The 19,548-nt window shown below is 34.8% G+C and overlaps 2 protein-coding genes across 3 annotated transcripts; both read left to right on the top strand.

Annotated features, from left to right (window-relative positions):
* The first annotated feature begins 709 nt into the window (after positions 1-709).
* Positions 710-3,842, top strand: ccl19a.1 (chemokine (C-C motif) ligand 19a, tandem duplicate 1). 2 transcript variants are annotated; one of them, XM_051892863.1, is made up of 4 exons: positions 710-946; positions 1,662-1,785; positions 1,984-2,104; positions 3,084-3,842. In XM_051892863.1, the coding sequence occupies exons 1-4, from the start codon at positions 871-873 to the stop codon at positions 3,120-3,122; spliced, it is 360 nt and encodes a 119-aa protein (XP_051748823.1). In that variant the 5' UTR covers positions 710-870; the 3' UTR covers positions 3,123-3,842. The 2 variants fall into 2 exon arrangements, with proteins under 2 accessions (XP_051748823.1, XP_051748822.1); XM_051892862.1 differs by lacking the exon at positions 3,084-3,842 and having other exon boundaries at positions 1,984-2,923.
* Positions 3,843-4,138: 296 nt separating this feature from the next.
* tctn2 (tectonic family member 2) lies at positions 4,139-19,378 on the top strand. Its single transcript, XM_051892861.1, has 18 exons — positions 4,139-4,318; positions 4,591-4,704; positions 4,934-5,007; positions 7,394-7,595; positions 8,554-8,654; positions 9,435-9,634; positions 10,443-10,563; positions 10,644-10,782; positions 14,443-14,523; positions 15,218-15,331; positions 15,484-15,558; positions 15,663-15,752; positions 15,831-15,948; positions 16,047-16,150; positions 17,375-17,522; positions 17,682-17,825; positions 18,507-18,595; positions 19,059-19,378. The coding sequence occupies exons 1-18, from the start codon at positions 4,231-4,233 to the stop codon at positions 19,172-19,174; spliced, it is 2,118 nt and encodes a 705-aa protein (XP_051748821.1). The 5' UTR covers positions 4,139-4,230; the 3' UTR covers positions 19,175-19,378.
* Positions 19,379-19,548: the final 170 nt, after the last annotated feature.

The following is a 19,548-nucleotide window of genomic DNA, read 5'->3' as shown; positions in this document are numbered from 1 at the left end:
TTCAAACGTTTACAATAAACCCAACAGAAGTTTCCAATCACACACACACACACACACACACACACACACACACACACACACACACACACACAAATGTGGGACATTCCATAGTCATAATGATTTTTATACCGTACAAACTGTATATTCTGTCCCCTAACCCTAAACCATACCCCATAATTTCTGCATTTTTATTTCCAAAAAACACTTTTTTGGAAATAAAAGCTTATGATTTATAAGCTGTTTTCCTCATGGGGACCAAAAATGTCCCCACGGAACAAGAATTTCAGATATTGCCATCTTTCTGGTAATGTTTTATCCCTTGTAACATAGGATTTACTTGAAACACACACACACACACACAAACCAATAATAATTAACTGTAACACTGAGTAAACATTAACAGATGAAGTCCCTGATCTAACCCACTGGAATTCCCAGCTCTGTATTGACAAGGATCAAACTGTTTTGACAGGTTTATCTGAACTGCTTCTTCAGTCATATCGAAACATTTGCTAGTCTGTTGGCTTTTGAGTGAGAAAGTATGTGAGGGTCTGTGAGAGCTTTTATGTGGGTATGAATGGAAATAAGAAAAAAGACAGTGAGGAACAGATACGGATAATGTGGTGCTTTGTGTCGTAAACATGGCCATCAAAAAAAAAAAAGGTCTTTTGTCCAGTTCACAACCTCTGGTCCAGCCTCTGCTTTGAAATTACAAGACGGGGAGGGACTATGACATGTAATAATGAAACTTAAGATTGTCCTATAAAGCAGGGTAGTGATGGAGAGGTGAGAGGAGAGTGTCAGGAAAGAGACAAAGATCTTCCAGCTACAGACTCAACGCTTGTTCCAGCACCTCCTGTGACCATTGCCATGGCTTCAGCCGTCATACCTGCGCTGAGCGTGATTCTCTGTGCACTGGCGTTCATTCTCTACAGCAGTCCTGCAGGTAATCTGTCATGTTTTCTTCCTTCATCCATTGTATGTGCTCAATTTCATTGATCTTTCACATATGTTAGCAGATGTGTAACATAACTCAACCATTCGAGTTTTTAGTAATCAAAGGAAAAAAATCCCATTCATTTTTTCTGATCAAATCTAATCAACTGAAAAGGTGTAATGTCATCAGTTGTATTATTTATAATAAAAGTTATAATATTATTATTATAAGTTGTATTATTATTATTATTCATAATAGACATCATGTATTATTTAATAATTTATATATTTACTGTATTATATATAATTAATTATTGTAAATTTATGTAACAAATTTTAAATATTCATTTTATATTTATATAATTAAAAAAGTAAGCTAAGGATAAAGCATAAGTTCTGCTTGCTCTCCATAATCTTGAAAAAAATATTTGATGAGACTTTTATTCTTAGTTAGGCTATAGTTCTTTTTCCCACTTGATCTCAGCTGTGCATTGCACATTTGTTTCGCTTTACTGCAAGCTATTACATATGTACGGCACAGTAAATTATGTGCAATAAATCTTTTATCCCATGAAATTGAATGCCAAAACCAGTAAATGTTGTTTTTCTTACATGCAGATGTTGTAAGAGGCTTCTCCAGAGGCAGACACAGGTGGTCTCCATTCCGTCTTTCCATCTCTTGTCTCTCATCATGTCTATTTCTCTTTTGTCTTGATCTTTCTCAGAGGCTCAAGCGGACTTAGCATTGGACTGTTGCCTGGCTGTTAGCCATAAAGCCATCCCTAAACAAATCCTCCTCACTTACCGGAAGCAGGTCAGAGGTGACGGCTGTCCCCGTGATGCTGTTATGTAAGTGTATTAATCAAAGGAAAATACTGGACGTTTATATGCAGTTCAAAATACTGGGTCATGTGTGGGAGCCTTGGAGAGGATGGAACCATTTATGATCACATTTCTAAGCAAAGCAGAAGTGTGTATTTCATGGGAAATGCTATTTTATGAATGCTCTAATTGTCTGTTCATGTGCAAAAATCAATTATCTTTCAGATTCACGACCAGGAAAGGTATGCACCTTTGCGCCCCACCTGTCACTGAAGAGCAGTGGGTTAAAGAGAATATCAAGTTTCTGGACACTAGGCTCAAGATGTGCAAAGAAACCAAATTCCGTGTATGTAATTTATCTCAGTCTTATCATATATTCAGTCATAGTGTTGTAGTTTTAGTTCCTCAGCTCTCTTCAATAGTATTGGATGACATAAAGCTGGCTGGACAACAGGCATGTCATTGTTATTGCATAAGTCCTGCAGCAGGTCACTTTCTCTTCTCTGGTTTTCGTCTGACTCATGACTTTGTTTATATAGTAGATCAGAATTTGGATGTTAAAGTCTTACTCATGCAAAACCACAAACTACTCAACTATGAAACCACACGCCAAAACATCCTCCTACGGCAAAGTTACTGAGCTTTAAACAGACCACCAACAATGTGGACTTAGTTTTGCTTTTTGTACATGAAGCTTTCTATTTCTATTTCAAATAATGCAATTAAAATTAGTATCAGGATTCTAATAAGAATGCAACAGTTTTAAAAATAGAATTTGACAGTCAAGTGAAAGTCTACAATCTCTTTATAAGGTGGCTTTAACCAAAGTCCCTTTAAGACGAGTCATTTCACTCGGCGGCCATCTTTGAAACGCCTCTCGGGCATCAAGTGCAGCTCCCATCTCTTTGAATGGAGAAAACATCAAATTCTCCAAAGCTGTTTGCCAAGCTTTCGATTAAAATTTTTATATTTGAAATCACCAATGAAATCTGACAACAACTGTCTCATAAATTTTGTTTTCTAAACGTTCGAATCATGACAAAAAACGGTATTTTTTCAGGCTGGATCAAGCTAATGCGCATGCGCAGTCCTAAATGCGCGTCTCGGGTCTCATTTCGGATGCGCGCGTCTGAGCTTCTAACGGCCGCTGCAGTGACGCGATGACTTTACCAATCGGCGATTGGCTCTTATTTAGAAGGCGGGACTTATTTCGCCATATTGCGCGTTGCACTTTCTCCCATTCAAAACAATACGAGTGATGCGTCTTGTGTTATTCTATAGTTTTTGCTTAACTAATTGTTTGCTCTTTGTGCTTTTATTTTCAGGAGAAACGCTGTCATGCTCTGAAGAATATGTCTATTTGAGTGAACACACACACACACACACACACACACACACACACACACACACACACACTCAGACACACACACACACACACTCAGACACTCATGCACACGCATTGTCAATGGCAGCTAATAACCTAATTTTGACATAGATCATTTCTCCTGTAACATCTTCCTGTCCTTTTTCACCTGATCAAATCAGGCCAAGTTGTGTGATTTTATTATTCACAAATACATTTTTTTCCTCTTTCTTTGTTTTATTTAGATACAGCCTAATAATCTTGATGCATTTAATAAATGAGTTGACAAACACAATTATTGGTGGGACTGTATTCTTTATGTCACGTTCTGACTTCATAGACATGGTAAATGCATACTGTATTAACTGATTACATGTAATCTGGATTACATAATCAGATTCCAAAAATTAAGTACTTGTAATTAGATTATATTATGTTTTAAAATATTGAAGTACTGACTGAGATTTTAAGTTAATATTTAAGTCAATAATCTAAATGCATTTGCAGGTTCTCTTATGTCAGATAATGGTCACACAACATGCAGGTAAACAAATAAAATAGTTAATCTTTTTTTAGTAACCTAAGTGTGTATTTTGATTGTTTTTATTTTTATGATTTCATTGTCACAAACCCCTTACAGTTCCTTCCAAAATCCAGTTTGGGAAACTCTGACGTAATGTTTAATGTACTTCATGTTGTTAATAAAAAATAATGGAATGTATGTTCTTTCTCTTTGTATTTTTATATCAATATGGTGCAAGATAATTTGTAAGTAGCCAGCACTGAACACATAGCCTATGTGAGCTGATTTATGTGAGGAACGTTTTATTGAGTCCTTAAATAAAGTGAATTACAATCATTGTAGACTAGCCCTATCTCTAAAATACAACTTTTGGCTTTTAGTCCATAAAGACATTATTCAGTGTCTCTGTATGGAGATTTTGCTTCTGTTGGGATTCTGTCTGATATTATTTCCCCAAAGACAGCTACACAAGCACACACACTCTAGCGCTAAACGCCAGTGAGCGGCGCTAATGAGCTAATCTAATCTTTTCTGTGTAGCGTCAAGCAAACACGAAGAAGGGGGCTAATCGTACCAACGGCGCAATATGACACGATTTTCAGACTCTCACGTCGTATTTCATTTTCTGTGTATAATTATTATGCTCTTAAATGACGGAACTATTTGTAATGTTGGTAAGTGAGCTTTGAACATATGAAATATCAGTAAGAAAATCCGTGAACATAACAAAAACAAAGTCAGCTAGCTGGATAACTGCTAGCAAACATCTTGTTGCCATGGAGAAGCGCAAACTTGAATGTATAATTAAAACATATGTTAATAATGTAAATTAAGCATGTATTCATTAATAACTCCAAGGGTATTTAAATAAACCCTTATATTCCAAAGTCAACCGTAATATAAATCTGAAATCAATAGAGAAGATATGAATGTATGATTATTTCAGTGTTTCAGCCTGCGTTTATTCTGGCATCTGGTCCAAGAATATCATCATTTCTGGTTGGAAACGTGTCTGGCATTTCCTTCAGCCTCAGTGCTGTTTCATCCTCAGATGCAACAGGTAGACAACATTTCTATTCAAACACCTACACACATATGTAACACTTTACAATGAGCTCCCATTAGTTAATGCATTAATTAACAAGCAGCAATACATTTAGAAGCATTGTTAGTTCATGTTAACTAATGAATTGACTAATGTTAACAAATGAAAACTTATTGTTAAGTGTTACCCATGGATACTGTAATATTTGAACTTCAACAAATGTTTTCATTGTGAACCTCTTCAGGCAGCATCCCATCGTCATTGTGTATGCCAGTTTATCAAACACAATGGAATCTTTCATATGAATTAATTGGGAAGGTGAGTTGATTCTGCCACATTAAGGTAGGTTATAGAAGGGCAAATACTGTATCCTTATTCTGTTTAGAAGTTACTCAAAATCAGCAACATGGAAAATTTATGCAGCATGGAAAAAATTTCCAGTAGTTAACAATCATCAACACATCAAGAAATTGACTTGTAAAGTCCCTGGTGAAGTAACAGGAAAATGCAATCTGTATTATTAACTTTTATTCCAGTTAACCTGTCATTAAGCTGGGTGTGATTACCTACATGTGACTGAAATTCCCCCGCTGTTTTTCTGTTTAGCCTTATCAGGGAAATAGTTTGTAAGGAGACACATATTATGAGCTCCAGAACTTGCCCAGGGATTAATAATAATCTTTTGGGCGATGTTCTTTTCTTTGTATTTCTTTAGGCACATAGGTCACCTCAAAAGGTGTTTTCAACATTATTAAACATGCTTGCATAGCAGGTGCTTTAGAGTTTAATAGAGCAATCAAACATACAGTAATCAAAAAAACTTTTTCTGGTAATTTCCCGTTGTGAAATGGCACTTTCTTGTAAGTTGCTCTTCTAAGAAAGAGTCTGTAAGATTTTTTTTTAACTTAAGGAATTAATACTTTTATTAAGCAAAGATGCATTAAATTGATCAAAAGTGACAGTAAAAATATTTATAATGTCAGTTCTTATCTTTAAAACTTTATAGTAATCAAAGAATCATTGGTTTCCACAAAAAAATGAAGTAACACAACTGTTTTCAACATCTTTAATAATAAGACATTTTTTCTTGAGCATCAAATCAGCATATTAGAATAATATCTGATGGATTGGAGTAATGATGCTGAAAATTCAGCTCTGCATCACAGAAATAAATTACATTTTATAATGTAATTTTATAAATATAATTTTAGAATAAACAGAAAACTGTTATTTTAAATTGTAATAATATTTCACAGTATGACTGTTTTCAGCTCATAGTATGAAATGGATCTGACTTTCTTGAAATGTGTACATTAATATCTATTGTTCATATGAAAACTAGACTAACGTGATGGGAATATCCCTGACATTCAAGTTTGACAAACTGCAATGACATACCAGAAAATTGCTGTAGGAGTTTAGAAGTGTGATTATTGAGGGAATCGCCTCAAGCAGAGAGGGGCCAGAAGGAGCGGCTCAACTATACATTTTGACTGCTTGGTTTCCCAGATATTCCTATTTTCCACTGTATTCCTCCTCACGCTAAATGATGTATTTTGTTGAAACTTCTGCCTCAGGGTTTCATAAACACAGCCCAAGGCCCATAGACGACAAGAACCCCACACCTACCCCGAAAAACACCACATTACTGTTCAAACGTTTGGGGTGGGTAAGATTTTTAACACTTTACAAAAAGGTTACGTTTGTAAAAATTAGTACAATAACTAAATTGAACTAACAATGAACAGTTCTTCCACAGCGTTCATACTAATACATTTAAGATCAAATTTTATATCTGTTAACATTAGTCAATGCACTGAACTAACATGAACATTTTATTAACTAATCAAAATGTAAAAATATATGCTGTAAATATATATTGTTCATTATTAGTTTGTGGTAGTTTATGCATTACTAAACACCGAAAAGTGTTACCAATTTTTTGATTGATGTTTTTGAAAAAAGTCTCTTATTCTTAGCAAGGCTGCATGTAGTTGATCAAAAATACAGTAAAAACAGTAATATTGTGAAATATTATTACAATTCAAAATGAATGTTTTCTATTTAAAAAAAGTATTAAAATGTAATTTATTCCTGTGATGCAAAGCTGAATTTTCAAAATCATTACTCCAGTCTTCGGTGTCACATGATCCTTCAGAAATCATTCTAATGTACTGATTTGCTGCTCAAGAAACATTTCTTATTATTATCAATGTTGAAAACAGTTGTGCTGCTTAATATTTTTGTGGAAACCATGATTTTTTTGCAGTATTCTTTGATGAATAATAATAGTTAAATGCATTCTTATATTCTAAATATAAAAGTCCACACCACAATTATAACGAAAACGGCTAAAAAAAGATATCGTTAAATCCCTTTCAGAACAATTTTTGACGCCCAATCAGAATTTATCCTGCTTTAAAGAGCTTGAGCATTTAAAGCGGTAGACGACAAACTGGATGCTAATATAGTTATTATTATAGTTCTCTTTATCGTTATTGTTCTTGCGGTGAACTGGAATTTCATTTCTTAAATAAAAATCTCACTGACCCCAAAATTTTGAACAGTAGTGTATATGCTATTCATTTCAAAGAGCAATGTTCAAATTTATACATTGAGGAAAATGAGGCAAAACACCTGCCATACTGGAACTTTGCATTATTGAATACCAATATATTCTTTCTGTTGAATACCACTATATCAGAATGCCTTCCTGGTGCGACTGAGTCTCAACTGCAGTCTTCAGCTGTGTGGGAATGAAACAACTGTCCCGGACTGCTGCCTGGAGCCGCTCTGCCTCCAAGAGACTCTACTTGTGTCTGCATGTGCTGATGAAACCCCCAAAGCCTCACTCATTATACAGACCCAGATTTATGCCCAGATCTTCCCCAACAAACCTCCTTCGGGTTAGTGTCTGTTTTCATGTTACTGAATATGAAGTGCTGTAGTACAACCTAGTGGTTTTTAGTACCATTGTGGAACTACTATTGTTGTTTTTTAGTAGTCAAGTCAAGTAACCTTTATTTAAATAGCACTTTATACAATTAAACATTCTACTAACTATAAGTAACTTTGCAACTACATGTCAGCTACCAGTCATTAGAGTATTAGTAGACTGTCTGCTTAATATCTGCTAACATTTATTTTTGATGATCCCTCAACAGACATTCTACTGACTATAAGTATCTTTGCAAGTACATATCAACTTATTCTTTTAACCCTAATCTTAATCTTATTTTACCAGTCTACTGATACTCTAATGAGAGTTAGTTGACATGAAGTTGCAAAGGTACTTATAATTAATAGAATGTCTACTTTAGGACTATCGAAATAAAGTGTTACCTGAAGCAGCTCTGAATAAGACAATAGTGTAATGATTCAGCTCAAGTCAGTTCATTGTTGATTCAGTTTAGTTCAATAACTGTCGATATTGCAAAATTCATCAATTATGAAATGAAGCCAAATCAGCTATTCTATGATATTCCGGTATTCTTGGAGTACCATCAGATTCCATGGTTAATTTAATATTCCTGTCACTTAAACATTTTTGTTTGTATTTATTAATTTAGCAAAAGTAAATTTGAGGAATATCACAAGCAGTAGAGCATAGTGCTAATAATACCAAGGTCGTGGGTTCAATTCATGAATGCATGAAATGATCAAATGTATACCTTGAATGCAATGTACTGTAAGTCACTTCAGATAAAAGCGTCCGCCAAATGCATGTAATCATGGCATTACCATCTGATACCATCATTTGTACCATGGTACCACTATAGTACTTTTTCATCGAGGAACCTTAGATAAATTAAATATGTTAATTTTTCTTGTATTATATCATAATGCATATTTGATTTCTTGCAGAAAATAAAACAGCCATTCCCAACCAAGTGTTTCAGCCTCTCGGCAGCTGCCCATGTGATGTTTCCCTTGGCGAGTGTGACAAACGCTGCTGTTGTGACCAGGTAATACTTAAAGCTTGGAGAAAGTTTAGTCTATTAGGTAAATATATTTGATCATGATAGGTGGACAGTTGAACATCTGTCTCTAATACATCAGTGCTTCAATAGGATTCTGCTGTTGATCCAGTTGACCCTTTGCTAAGCCCTACATTAAATTCGGCATGAAATGGAAGTTGTGATAGTCTTTTCATCCATACTGTAATGTATATCTGAGTGAAACGGATTCTTGAACAAGAAAAAAATTAGGGCGGGGCTTGATTTTGTCCATGGGGAATTGTTTGGATGGTTTCAATGTTTGTGGTTTGCTATTGGTCGATCTCATGTGAGTGACAGGTTGTCCCTCCCTCACGCTAGCAAACACATCATCAGGAGAGAAGAGATGTCACTGCAATAGAGAGTGGAAGTTATTTTGATTAAAGATTACAAGGGCATATGATTTTTAAAAAAAAAAATCATTTATAATACTGCAATTTTGCAAAAAAAAAGAAGAATTGTCATTTTGGTTTCATGGTGACTTTAATAACCCGTCCTACCTTAGCAGCTATTACTGCGTAGTTTGATACACATTAAAGAAAAAAAATTGCAGTGTCACAATTCTTTCTAGCCCTCATAAGAATAATATCCCATTTGTTTTTACCATTTTACTAAAAATCACGCTGGCTATCAAAATCTACAATTCATTCCTAAGGGAATGTTTTGTAAAGCTTATCTGAAATGCAGACATCAACAAAGGGGCGCATGATAAATTCTTGTGTATTTATGAGTGTATATTTCCTCTTTTAGGACTGCACTCAAGAAGTACTGCGGTTATTTGCGACTCAGTGTCTCCCTGGACCTTTCGGGGGAAGTTTCAGTCCTGTTCCAGAGTATCAGTGCTCTGCTCAGTCCTCTGAAAATGACCCTGATTGGTTCCCCTTTCTCTGTGTCACCTCTCCTTTGGACAACAACCCCTTTCTGGGACTTTTCTACAATGGTCAGACAGTGTAAGAAGTGAAAGTTTTTCAGTGCAATATCTTCTGTACAGTTTCAGATGTATATCTCCATGTATTATTAGACAACAAAAATACACTACTGTTCAAAAGTTTGGGGTCAGTAAGAAATGCTCACCAAGGCTGTATTTATTTGATCAAAAATACAGCAAAAAGTAATATTGTAAAGTGTTTTCTATTTTAATATATTTTAAAATGTAATTTATTCCTTTGGCAAAGCTGAATTTTACAACATCATTACTCCAGTCTTCAGTGTCACATGATCCTACAGAAATCATTCTAATATGCTGATTTGCTCAAGAAACATTTCTTATCAATGCTGAAAACAGTTTTTCTGTTTAATATTTTTTGAAAGCTGAGATACATTATTATTTCAGGATTTTTTATGAATAATAAGTTCAAAAGAAAAGCATTTATTTTTACATTTACATTTAATCATTTAGCAGACGCTTTTCTCCAAAGCGACTTACAAGTGAGAACAATGGAAGCAATCAAATCAACATGAGTGCAACAGTATGCAAGTGCCATGTCAAGTCACAGTTATTCCAGCAAAGTGCTCATAGCAAGGTTTTTTTTTTTTAAATAAATAGAGAGAATAGAAATAGAAGAAGTGCTAATATTATTGGGTCAAGTTATTTGAAACAGAAATTCTTTGTAACATTTTAAATGTCTTTACTGTCACTTTTGGTCAATTTAATGCATCCTTGCTGAATAAAAGTATTAATTTCTGTAGAAAAGACCCCAAAGCTTTGAACGGTAGTGTATCTTTGGTGATTTTCTAAATTTGCATGGGTTTTTACAGCTCCCCAAAGCCCAGTCCATCATTCCAAGCCCCGCAGATGACAGCTGCTGTACCTCCCATTAACTACCGCCAGGGGGATCCAATATTCACTAAGGATGACCAATACTTCAAGATCCCACAGGTTAGATAACATTTCTAGTGAATGTGTCAGTTTATATGAGTGCAGTCATTCATGCATGTGTTTATCTGTCCTCTGAGCAGAACTCTGTACTGGGCCAGTGTGCAGACAATGCTCCAGTGGCATTTTTGGAAAACTTTGAGTCTCAGTGTCTGAGGAGGCTGCAGTCCTGTCCATCACCATCTGATGACCTGAGGGTGGATGTTAAAGATGGATGGGGAGGTAGATATTCAGTATGATCATTTATTTGCTTTCCTCAACCAAACACAAGAACATAGACCGCATAATACAGCATAATTGTTACGATTTCCTGATTGGTCTAGGGGAGGAATGCAACAGCAAAATGGATGGTGGTGAATGAATGCAGTGAGTGAATGAGTGCAACAGCATGAAGCCACCTCGTCTCCAGAGTTGTTTCACAACAACTCAAATAACCACATATTTCACAAAAGGAAGTAGTTTTTATTTACAAAGTCAAACAAAAGAAAAATAGGGGTATCAGATTCAAAAGGGGGTATTGCCAAAACAACAAACATAAATCAATCTAACTCCTCATTAACCAAATTACCTAAACTAAAAGTAAAGAAAACAAGTACAGCAAAACAGGCTAACTCCCTAGCTAACATCAACAGGAGAAAAAGTGGCACCCACCTCCCTACTAACCCCACAATTAAGAAACATATAATCAAACTAGAAAACTTCAAGTTAACCAAAGACAGAGAAGATTAATCAAAACAGGGCTCTGAACCGGGTCAAGGAACGAAAACCGGAAACGAACGAAATTTTGACCGGAACGTAACCAGAAATGGAAACGAAATCAAACGTAATCGTTCTGATCACGCACATGCAGCGCTTCTGTGTACGGAGAAAACAGAATAAAACTATAGGCCTACATAACACATATACAATAAAAGGGAATATTTAGGCCTATAGGCTACGCGATATTTCACTATATAATTAGGTCTACAGATTAACAAAACGAAAGTGGTTCATTGTGGCGCACTCCAAAGATCTAGGAAAGGAAACAGACATTCTGCTTGTTTTCGTTATTTAAGTGTCTTTTGTAAATGTATGAATTATGTCTTGCTTTTACCTGTTTGACCATAAATTACGAGGTACAGTTTACTGTCTTAGAAGGAAAAAAAATTCCAGTGGTCGCGCCGGCGCCTCACGCTCGCGCACACAAATTCTTGCATTGCTTACTTGATATCGCAACCTGTTAAATAATTAAAATAAAATACAATCAACCAAACATAAATCTGCTCAATTCAATTCTGTAAAACAATCTGCCGTTTACCACACGTGACCACCGCCTGAAGCTGTGCTGTTATGTGAAGGATGATGTCGATAATGCGAGTGAAGTACAAAGCTTACATAATAAATAGTAATAGTTTAGCATTCGTCTCGAAAATGGAAACCGTGCCGAATGAGAAAGGTAGGCTTCAGATTCACTTTAAATTAATTCGTTTAGCATCTTATTTAGTTTTATTTCTAAAAAATAAACCTGTTTCTCGCCTTGAATGTAGCAATAGAAGCTGGAATGGCGTTAAAAAAGAAAAGATTTTTTTTTTTAAATTCGTTTTGGCTTGACGTATAGCCTGAATTAACTTTAGAGGTTTTGTTGTAAAATAAAATAGGGCAGTTTTGTTCATAATTTATGTTTACAAACATTATAATTATATTATATATTATGTATAGGCTATTTGTAAACATTTTATTTTATTTACCGATAAATTACATTATTTCTGAATGTAATAATAAAATGCGGCGTATACGCGACATATCTTTTTTCCTCTCAGGAATAGCGTCGGTATTTTTAACCATGCAGCAAACATTTTAAAATATCTTGAAAAAATACTTTATATACCCGTTGATAGTTTTTCCTTTCGTTTAATAGGTTTACATTTGGACAGAATCTTGTTATAAAAGATAATTGTAGGCCTATTGGCTAAGACGGCAAATACTCTCTTTGTTTTTTAATAAATAAAATGCTGTACGTATTATTATTATTATTATTATTATTATTATTAAGTAGGCTACATGCAAACAAACAAAAAGGATAAAAAATAACGTTATTAACCGTTATTTTTTCTAAACAAACCGGTTTCGGAACATTAATAATACAGAAGGAACGCTGGAACAGAAACGTTAAAATATCGATTCTGCTCGGAGTGAAACGATTGAATTTTTTTTTTTTTTTCGTTTTTAATGAATCAAAACATACAATAAATAATCATAGAAGTTACCACTTCTATCTTTTAAGTCTCAATCATAGAGTGTAATAAGAGAGACAAAGGACAGAAACTCTACTTCAATAAGTTCAACAAATGAGGTAAAGATACACAGAGCCACCAGCTACTTGCTTTAACACAACATCAAGTCTGGGGTTGCAGATGAGACTTCAAAAGTGTGGCACACAGTCAAGCCACCACCAACACTGCTCTGATGATAGCTGAACCTAAATACTCTCTCTCCCCTCCCATCATCCAATCACAACTGGATACTCATTAATGAAGACAGGTGGTAACATTTGCTCTGTGGGGAGAGAGAGAGAGACCACTTTCACACAGCAGCAGAATACAGTTGTCAGTCCTGTATGAAACTGCCAAAGTCACGCCCCCCAGTGGTGAACCATTGAAATTTCGAAACACTTATGATGTAAGGAAGCCTCGTTTACTGAAATCACGTGACTTTGGCAGTTTGATAAGCGCTCTGAACCACTGATTCGAAACAAAAGATTTGTAAAGCTTCAAAGCTTCATGAAGCAGTGTTTTGAAATCGCCCATCACTAGATATTGTTGAATAAAGTCGTTATTTTGTTTTTTTGGCGCACAAAAAGTATTCTCGTCGCTTCATAACATTAAGGTTGAACCACTGTAGTCACATGAACTGTTTTAAATATGTCTTTAGTAGCTTTCTGGGCATCTGAAAGTGTTAATTAACTTGCTGGCAATGCAGGCCTCACTGAGCCATCGAATTTTATCAAAAATATCTTAATTTGTGTTCCAAAAATTAACGAAGTTCTTACTGGTGTGGAACGACATGAGGGAGAGTAATTAATGACAGAATTTTCATTTTTGGGTGAACTAACCCTTTAAAGACTCGGCTTTTGTTGGATGAACTTGCGGTTCAATTAGTCTCTTGTCCAATCAAAAGTGATGAGACTTTTCAGTTTTATGGACGTCGCCATCTTAAATATTATGTTGGTCACTGTCTTTATGGTTACTAGTTACGGAATACGGGCTTAACTCTCGTTGCACGTTCATACAGACAGTGTTCCAGATGCTACTGTAAGTTGCTGTGTGAACGGGACATTTCGAGACTCACACTTGTAAGTAAATGCGGTTGTCAGTCCCCAAAACGTACAGTGTGAATGTGGCCAGAGGTGAGAGAAGGAGAAAAACACATGCAAAGCATAGCTTGGGCACAACAACAAAAAAGAAAAACCCCTTACGGCTCTGGGCGTAACATAATACAATATGTAGAATCAAACATAAAATCAGTACCAACGATTCTTATCTTATTTTTTTTTAAATTAAAAAGTTTCCATATCTAATAAAACATATTCCAATGTGAGAAAATCTAAAATCTTTTTATGTTATGCTGACATAGATGGGTTTATCAGAGGTCCATCTTCCATGTGCTATTATGGGCAGCATAAGTACGAAAATGTCCTTCCCAGTGTTCCTTTCACTCATTTAACAGTGTTTTAGAATACAACTTTATGCTTTTAAGGAAGAGCGTGGGAATCGTGAATCTACCCTCAATGATATGCTTCAGATATGTAAACATAGCTTATGAATCTATTGATCGTCTTGTCTTTCTGAGTAAGCATGCAAATATGTATATGTGAGACTGTTCATATGTTTGCACTCTTTCCAGGTGTGGTCACAGTCAGCGTTGTGGATGAAGTAGCCGATGACCTTCGATTATTTCTGTCAAACTCTCTTGAGTCCATATCTGGTCAGTTGCATTAATGTTTTCAGCAGTTATTTGTTTAAATATAATTACATATAACTACAATAATATAATTACAATAATATACACTAGCGTTCAAAAGTTTGGGGTGAGTAAGATTTTTTAAAAAGAAATTAGTACTTTTATTTAGCGGTAAAGACATTTATAATGTTTCGAAAGATTTCAATTTCAAATAAATATTGTTCTTTTGAACTTTGTATTTGTCAAAGAATCCTGAAAAAATGTATCACTGTTTCCACAAAAAAATTTAACAGCAGCAGCAGCAGCAACCGTTTTCAACTGATAATAATAAGAAATGTTTCTTGAGCACCAAATTAGCATATTAGAATGATTTCTGTAGGATCACGTGACACCGAGTAGACTGGAGTAATGATGCTGAAAATTCAGCTTTGCCATCACAGAAATAAATTACATTTTAAAACATAATAAAATAGAAAATAATTATTCAAAATTGTAATAATATTTTACAGTATTACTGTTCTTACTATATATCTGATCAAATAAATGCAGTCTTGGTAAGCACTTCTTTCATTAAAAATCATTACAAACCTTACCAAACCAGAATGTTTGAATGGTAGTGTACATATCAAATAATAATCCAGAAAAAGTTTACTAAAATGTCTCTTTTAGAAACATTGTAGTAACATGGATCTTTTTCATTGTATAATTGTTTTCTTAGAGCCACAACGGTGTGATAATGTCATTGTAGCCTTGCGTTACACTCTTTACTGGAGAGAGAATGGCCTCACTGCCATTACTGTGAAACGGACCACAGCAAACATCACTCTACCTGGTGAGTCACAACTATTGTCTTCCTGTTGACTCTTACAATATGTCATACCTCTTCACTGAACCTGTTTTTCTTATGGAATGCATCACTTTATCATGTTTTTTTTTTTTTTTTTTTTTTTTTTTTTTAAATCTTACCTCTTACCTCCCATCTAGTATCTTTGACCAGAAGATATTCTGCAGTGTTTGTCAATGGAAATGAAACCTCTCAACCAAACTCTGGCAATCCAGGTTAAAGCAACTCCCATAACTCCCTTCAGATGCTCAGGAACATTGTTTAAAAATGATCCAAATCAGAGTTGGCCAGGAATCATTTATTATGCATATTTGGACAGGTTACCTGGTGAAGAGGCCAGTGATTGGTGGCATTTTGGACTCTGCTACAGAAGTTATACAGAGGGCCCAGATCAATCTCTGGCAGCCAGGTAGTGTAGCATATTCATATTTATCCATACAGGACTACAAAAAAATATTACTTTGATCCTATGCGGTTTCCTCTGCAGGTGGAGATGGACTGTGCTCTTCTGCTGAACTGAGACCAGCTCTGTTCGGGATCAACTCCACATCAGGTTGTATGATTCCTGTGAGTTTGCTGAACATGACACAGTGCAGCCAGGTGAGGTGAGTAACACTGCCGAAGGGTTTTGAACATAATACAGTAGATTCCTATAGAACAGTTTAATTTGACATACGTCTTTCTTTTGCATGTCATTTCACAGAGAAACAGTGCGTGCTGTCCTAGCTGGATTAGTGACTGCTACACTCGTCTCCACAACGGGAAAACCAAACTTTTCCAACCTAGTGGATTGGGTCAACATTACTAGTGAGCACTACATCATTTAACTATCACTAATATGTATAATATATCAAGTTGTTCTAGAGTAGAGGTGCCCAAACTTTTTACAACGAAGGGCCAAAAATCTAACTTGATTGAGGTCCGTCGGCCAAAAGTAAAAGTTGCATTATATCAAACTGTTATGTTAAATTTAAAGTGGTTAACCTTGGTTCCCCTCATTCATAATTTAGTAATTTTCAAACATTAAGCAATCTGCTTAACTAATCCAGTTTTATTTTCAAAGTTTTATAGTACAATGATGTTTTTAATGTTACTTTTTAAACACCAGCTGACATTTAAAAAATGTAAAATGAAATAAAAAAAGAAAAGAAACTTGAACATTTAAGAAACTAAATAAATGTTTAAATTAATCCACAAATAAATGATGATTTATAATATATGAAGTAGATTTGTATTCCATGTGACAGAACATTTACTGATTAAAATATAAATTAGGGTCTATTATTAATAAAGGAATGATAACCATCTTTAAATTAAGCATGATAATTAAATTAACAACTAAATGGTGCTTATTACATGGCTCTCTATATGTGATTCTGTTGTCAGATGCAACTGGCGCCATCTTGCGTTTTTTAATTGCATTGAAAAAGGGGTTACACTTTAGTTTAGGGTCCAAATCTCACTATTATCTAGTTGCTTATTAGCATGTGTATGAAGTAGGATATTGGCTGTTTATTAGTACTTATAAAGCACATATTAATGCCTTATTCTGTATGACCATATTCTTCATCCCTTAATACCTACACTTATCAACTACCTTACTAACTATTAATAAGCAATAATTAGGAGTTTATTAAGGCAAAAGTCTTAGTTAATAGTTAGTTAATAGTGAGAACTAGACCCTAAACTAAAGTGTTACCGAAAAAAGATAACGGACAACTTCAGTTCAGTATTAATATTATTGTAATATTGTTGCACCCTGTCAAGGTTTATTTTGTTGCTGATTGCACATTATCTCTTACATAACACATAATGAACAAAAGGCAAATTACAGCACCGTGTATTATATTCTCCAAATATTCCGTCATATGCATAATAGCCAATATATCGACTGCAAATTTAAGTAAATTTAAGATTTATTAGGACCAACCTGGAAGTTTGCTGATGCCCCCTATTGGGCTCCGGCCCCAGGCTGAGAACCACTGCTTTAAATGAATTAACGAACTTTGTTATTGCTCTTGTGCGTCTCAGCATCCCCGCAGAACTCCAGTCAGCCAGCAGAGGGCAGCATTGGAGAGTGTTCTGCTGTTCCGACCCACCTCCACATCCACGTGAGGAGCGTCATCACGGGCAGGGTGCAGGGTGTGCCTCAGATGGTTATACAAGCAGTGGAGATTAGGTACAGGACCGCTTCATTCAGCCTTTGTATTGTTCTTATCATCTCACTTTCCCGATAGCAAACTTGACAGCTTTTTATTAATGTTTGAGCTTGATATATCTGAATGCATAGGCTGTTTTGAACATTTTGCTTTGCATTCATTCTTTTTCCAATTCTCAGTTTCATAGAAACAACATGGTCTATAGAGTGTGATATGGGCAGGATGAACCCCTGTGTAAACCCAGAGCTAATGCAAAATTTTCCTGTGACCTCTTCTGTGACCTTTACTGACAGTCCTCTTAGTACACAACCCCCTAGATCCAGGTGGGTCCTAAACGCACAAATACATTTGAGTTTGATGATTGACTGTATAGAAACAGTTCAATTTTAATTTCTAAATGTATTTATTTTTTTTAACATTTTAATGTTTTTTTTTTCCTTGAAAAGGTACAATAAAAATAATACATTTATTTTGAAATATAAATAAAATAAATCCTAGAAAATTATATTGCAGTTTTTTTTAATGTTATTTTTACAGAAATTGTTTGTCGTATTTCTTATGGATGCACTGATATGAACATTTTGGCTGATACCGATAATTCAATTATAACATACTCATTATAATATTATGTAGCCTATGTGACAGACTTGCTTTATACATGTTGCACTTAACTGTATTTTCCTTTCTGAAGTGATTTCAATCATATCAAGCAATTCAAAACCATAATGGCGGACAGTGCGCATCTGAAGTGTCTCAGCTGAAGGAAATAATCCATTATTTATCAGCTTTAATATATCGGCCAAATTTTCTTATCAGGCCGATAACAATAACATTAAAAATGAACATATATCGGCCGATACCGATATGGTGGCCGATATATATCAGTGCATCCCTAGTATTTCTATTTGTTTTAATCTGTTACATGCATATGGCATTATTTCACAAATCCAAGCAAGTCATGCAGTCTTGTGAACTAAAAAATTAAAGTATCTTCTCTTCTGCAGGTTCAGCATTAACTTCACAGAGTTTGACTGTGACAGGAACGATGTGTGCTGGCCTGAGCTGGCGTTCCCTCTCACAAGATACTACACTGGTAAGAGCCTGAATTTCTTAAGGTTACTAATAGAACAAGAGAGAAATGATCATGAAAACTCTGTCCTGTTGAAAGAGTAACACTTTAGCAACACTTTATATACTATATCATTTTTGTGTGTGTTGGAAACAGTGCTGAAATGGCATCATGTGTTCTTGTATGTTTTTGAACTAGTTTATCACTCATGTTTTGGTGTATGTAGGTAGTTGATGTGAAACATGAAGCACTAACAGCAGTGTCCTGCAGTGTGACATGCTGTACCTCATCTAAAACTATTTTTGTACAATACAATATTTGTGCTTTTAATTTGTCAAACTGCAGAACTGTTTAGGTAAACTGCAAATAGGTGATTTAAAAATAAAATATAAAGTTTCCCATGTAGGAAAATGTATACATTTGAACCTAAATCCTTGATTAAGTCTTAAAATATGAATTTATTATTATTCTTTTTTTTTTTTTGCAGGTGAGCCATATTCCCAGGCTCTGGCTAAGGGTCTTATTCTAGTGTTCTTCTTCATCGCTGCATCTGTTTTAGGAACGCCATGGAGACAAATCAGACAGGCATGGAACAGCGCTTGATGATGAGAGAGAGCAAGAGATAGAAAAGGACAATTATGTATCAAATAAAATTTGATATTCAATTGTAAATTATTTTTCTTTTCTGGTTTATGAATTTTATATGTTATGAACTATTTATTATGTTTTGTGAAAAGAACTTTTGTACTTTTTTATTGAGTATTCAATGTGAAATAAAAATACATATATTTTTATATGTAAAAACAATGTTTTGTTTCTTCTGCTACTATATATGTAACAAATTATCACATATAATAATATTAACTAATAATAATAATAATTGTTACTAATTATTATTATTGTTGTTATTTTATTATTATTAATACATGCGATATGATTATGCATTAATTCTATAGAATTTGAATCAGTGGTCCCGC

This window comes from Ctenopharyngodon idella, chromosome 5 (assembly GCF_019924925.1).
Source record: "Ctenopharyngodon idella isolate HZGC_01 chromosome 5, HZGC01, whole genome shotgun sequence".
Taxonomy (NCBI): Eukaryota; Metazoa; Chordata; class Actinopteri; order Cypriniformes; family Xenocyprididae; genus Ctenopharyngodon; species Ctenopharyngodon idella.
This window is presented reverse-complemented; position numbering and strand designations above follow the sequence as displayed.

What these genes read in the sequence shown, in the direction of transcription:
- ccl19a.1 (XM_051892862.1), top strand. Translation starts at nt 871, where the DNA reads ATGGCTTCAGCCGTCATACCTGCGCTGAGCGTGATTCTCTGTGCACTG. An exon ending in TCTCTACAGCAGTCCTGCAG is followed by an intron (nt 947 to 1,661) that starts GTAATCTGTCAT and finishes GATCTTTCTCAG; the next exon opens with AGGCTCAAGCGGACTTAGCA. An exon ending in TGTCCCCGTGATGCTGTTAT is followed by an intron (nt 1,786 to 1,983) that starts GTAAGTGTATTA and finishes ATTATCTTTCAG; the next exon opens with ATTCACGACCAGGAAAGGTA.
- tctn2 (XM_051892861.1), top strand. Translation starts at nt 4,231, where the DNA reads ATGACACGATTTTCAGACTCTCACGTCGTATTTCATTTTCTGTGTATA. An exon ending in CCCCAACAAACCTCCTTCGG is followed by an intron (nt 7,596 to 8,553) that starts GTTAGTGTCTGT and finishes GATTTCTTGCAG; the next exon opens with AAAATAAAACAGCCATTCCC. An exon ending in TTCTACAATGGTCAGACAGT is followed by an intron (nt 9,635 to 10,442) that starts GTAAGAAGTGAA and finishes GGGTTTTTACAG; the next exon opens with CTCCCCAAAGCCCAGTCCAT.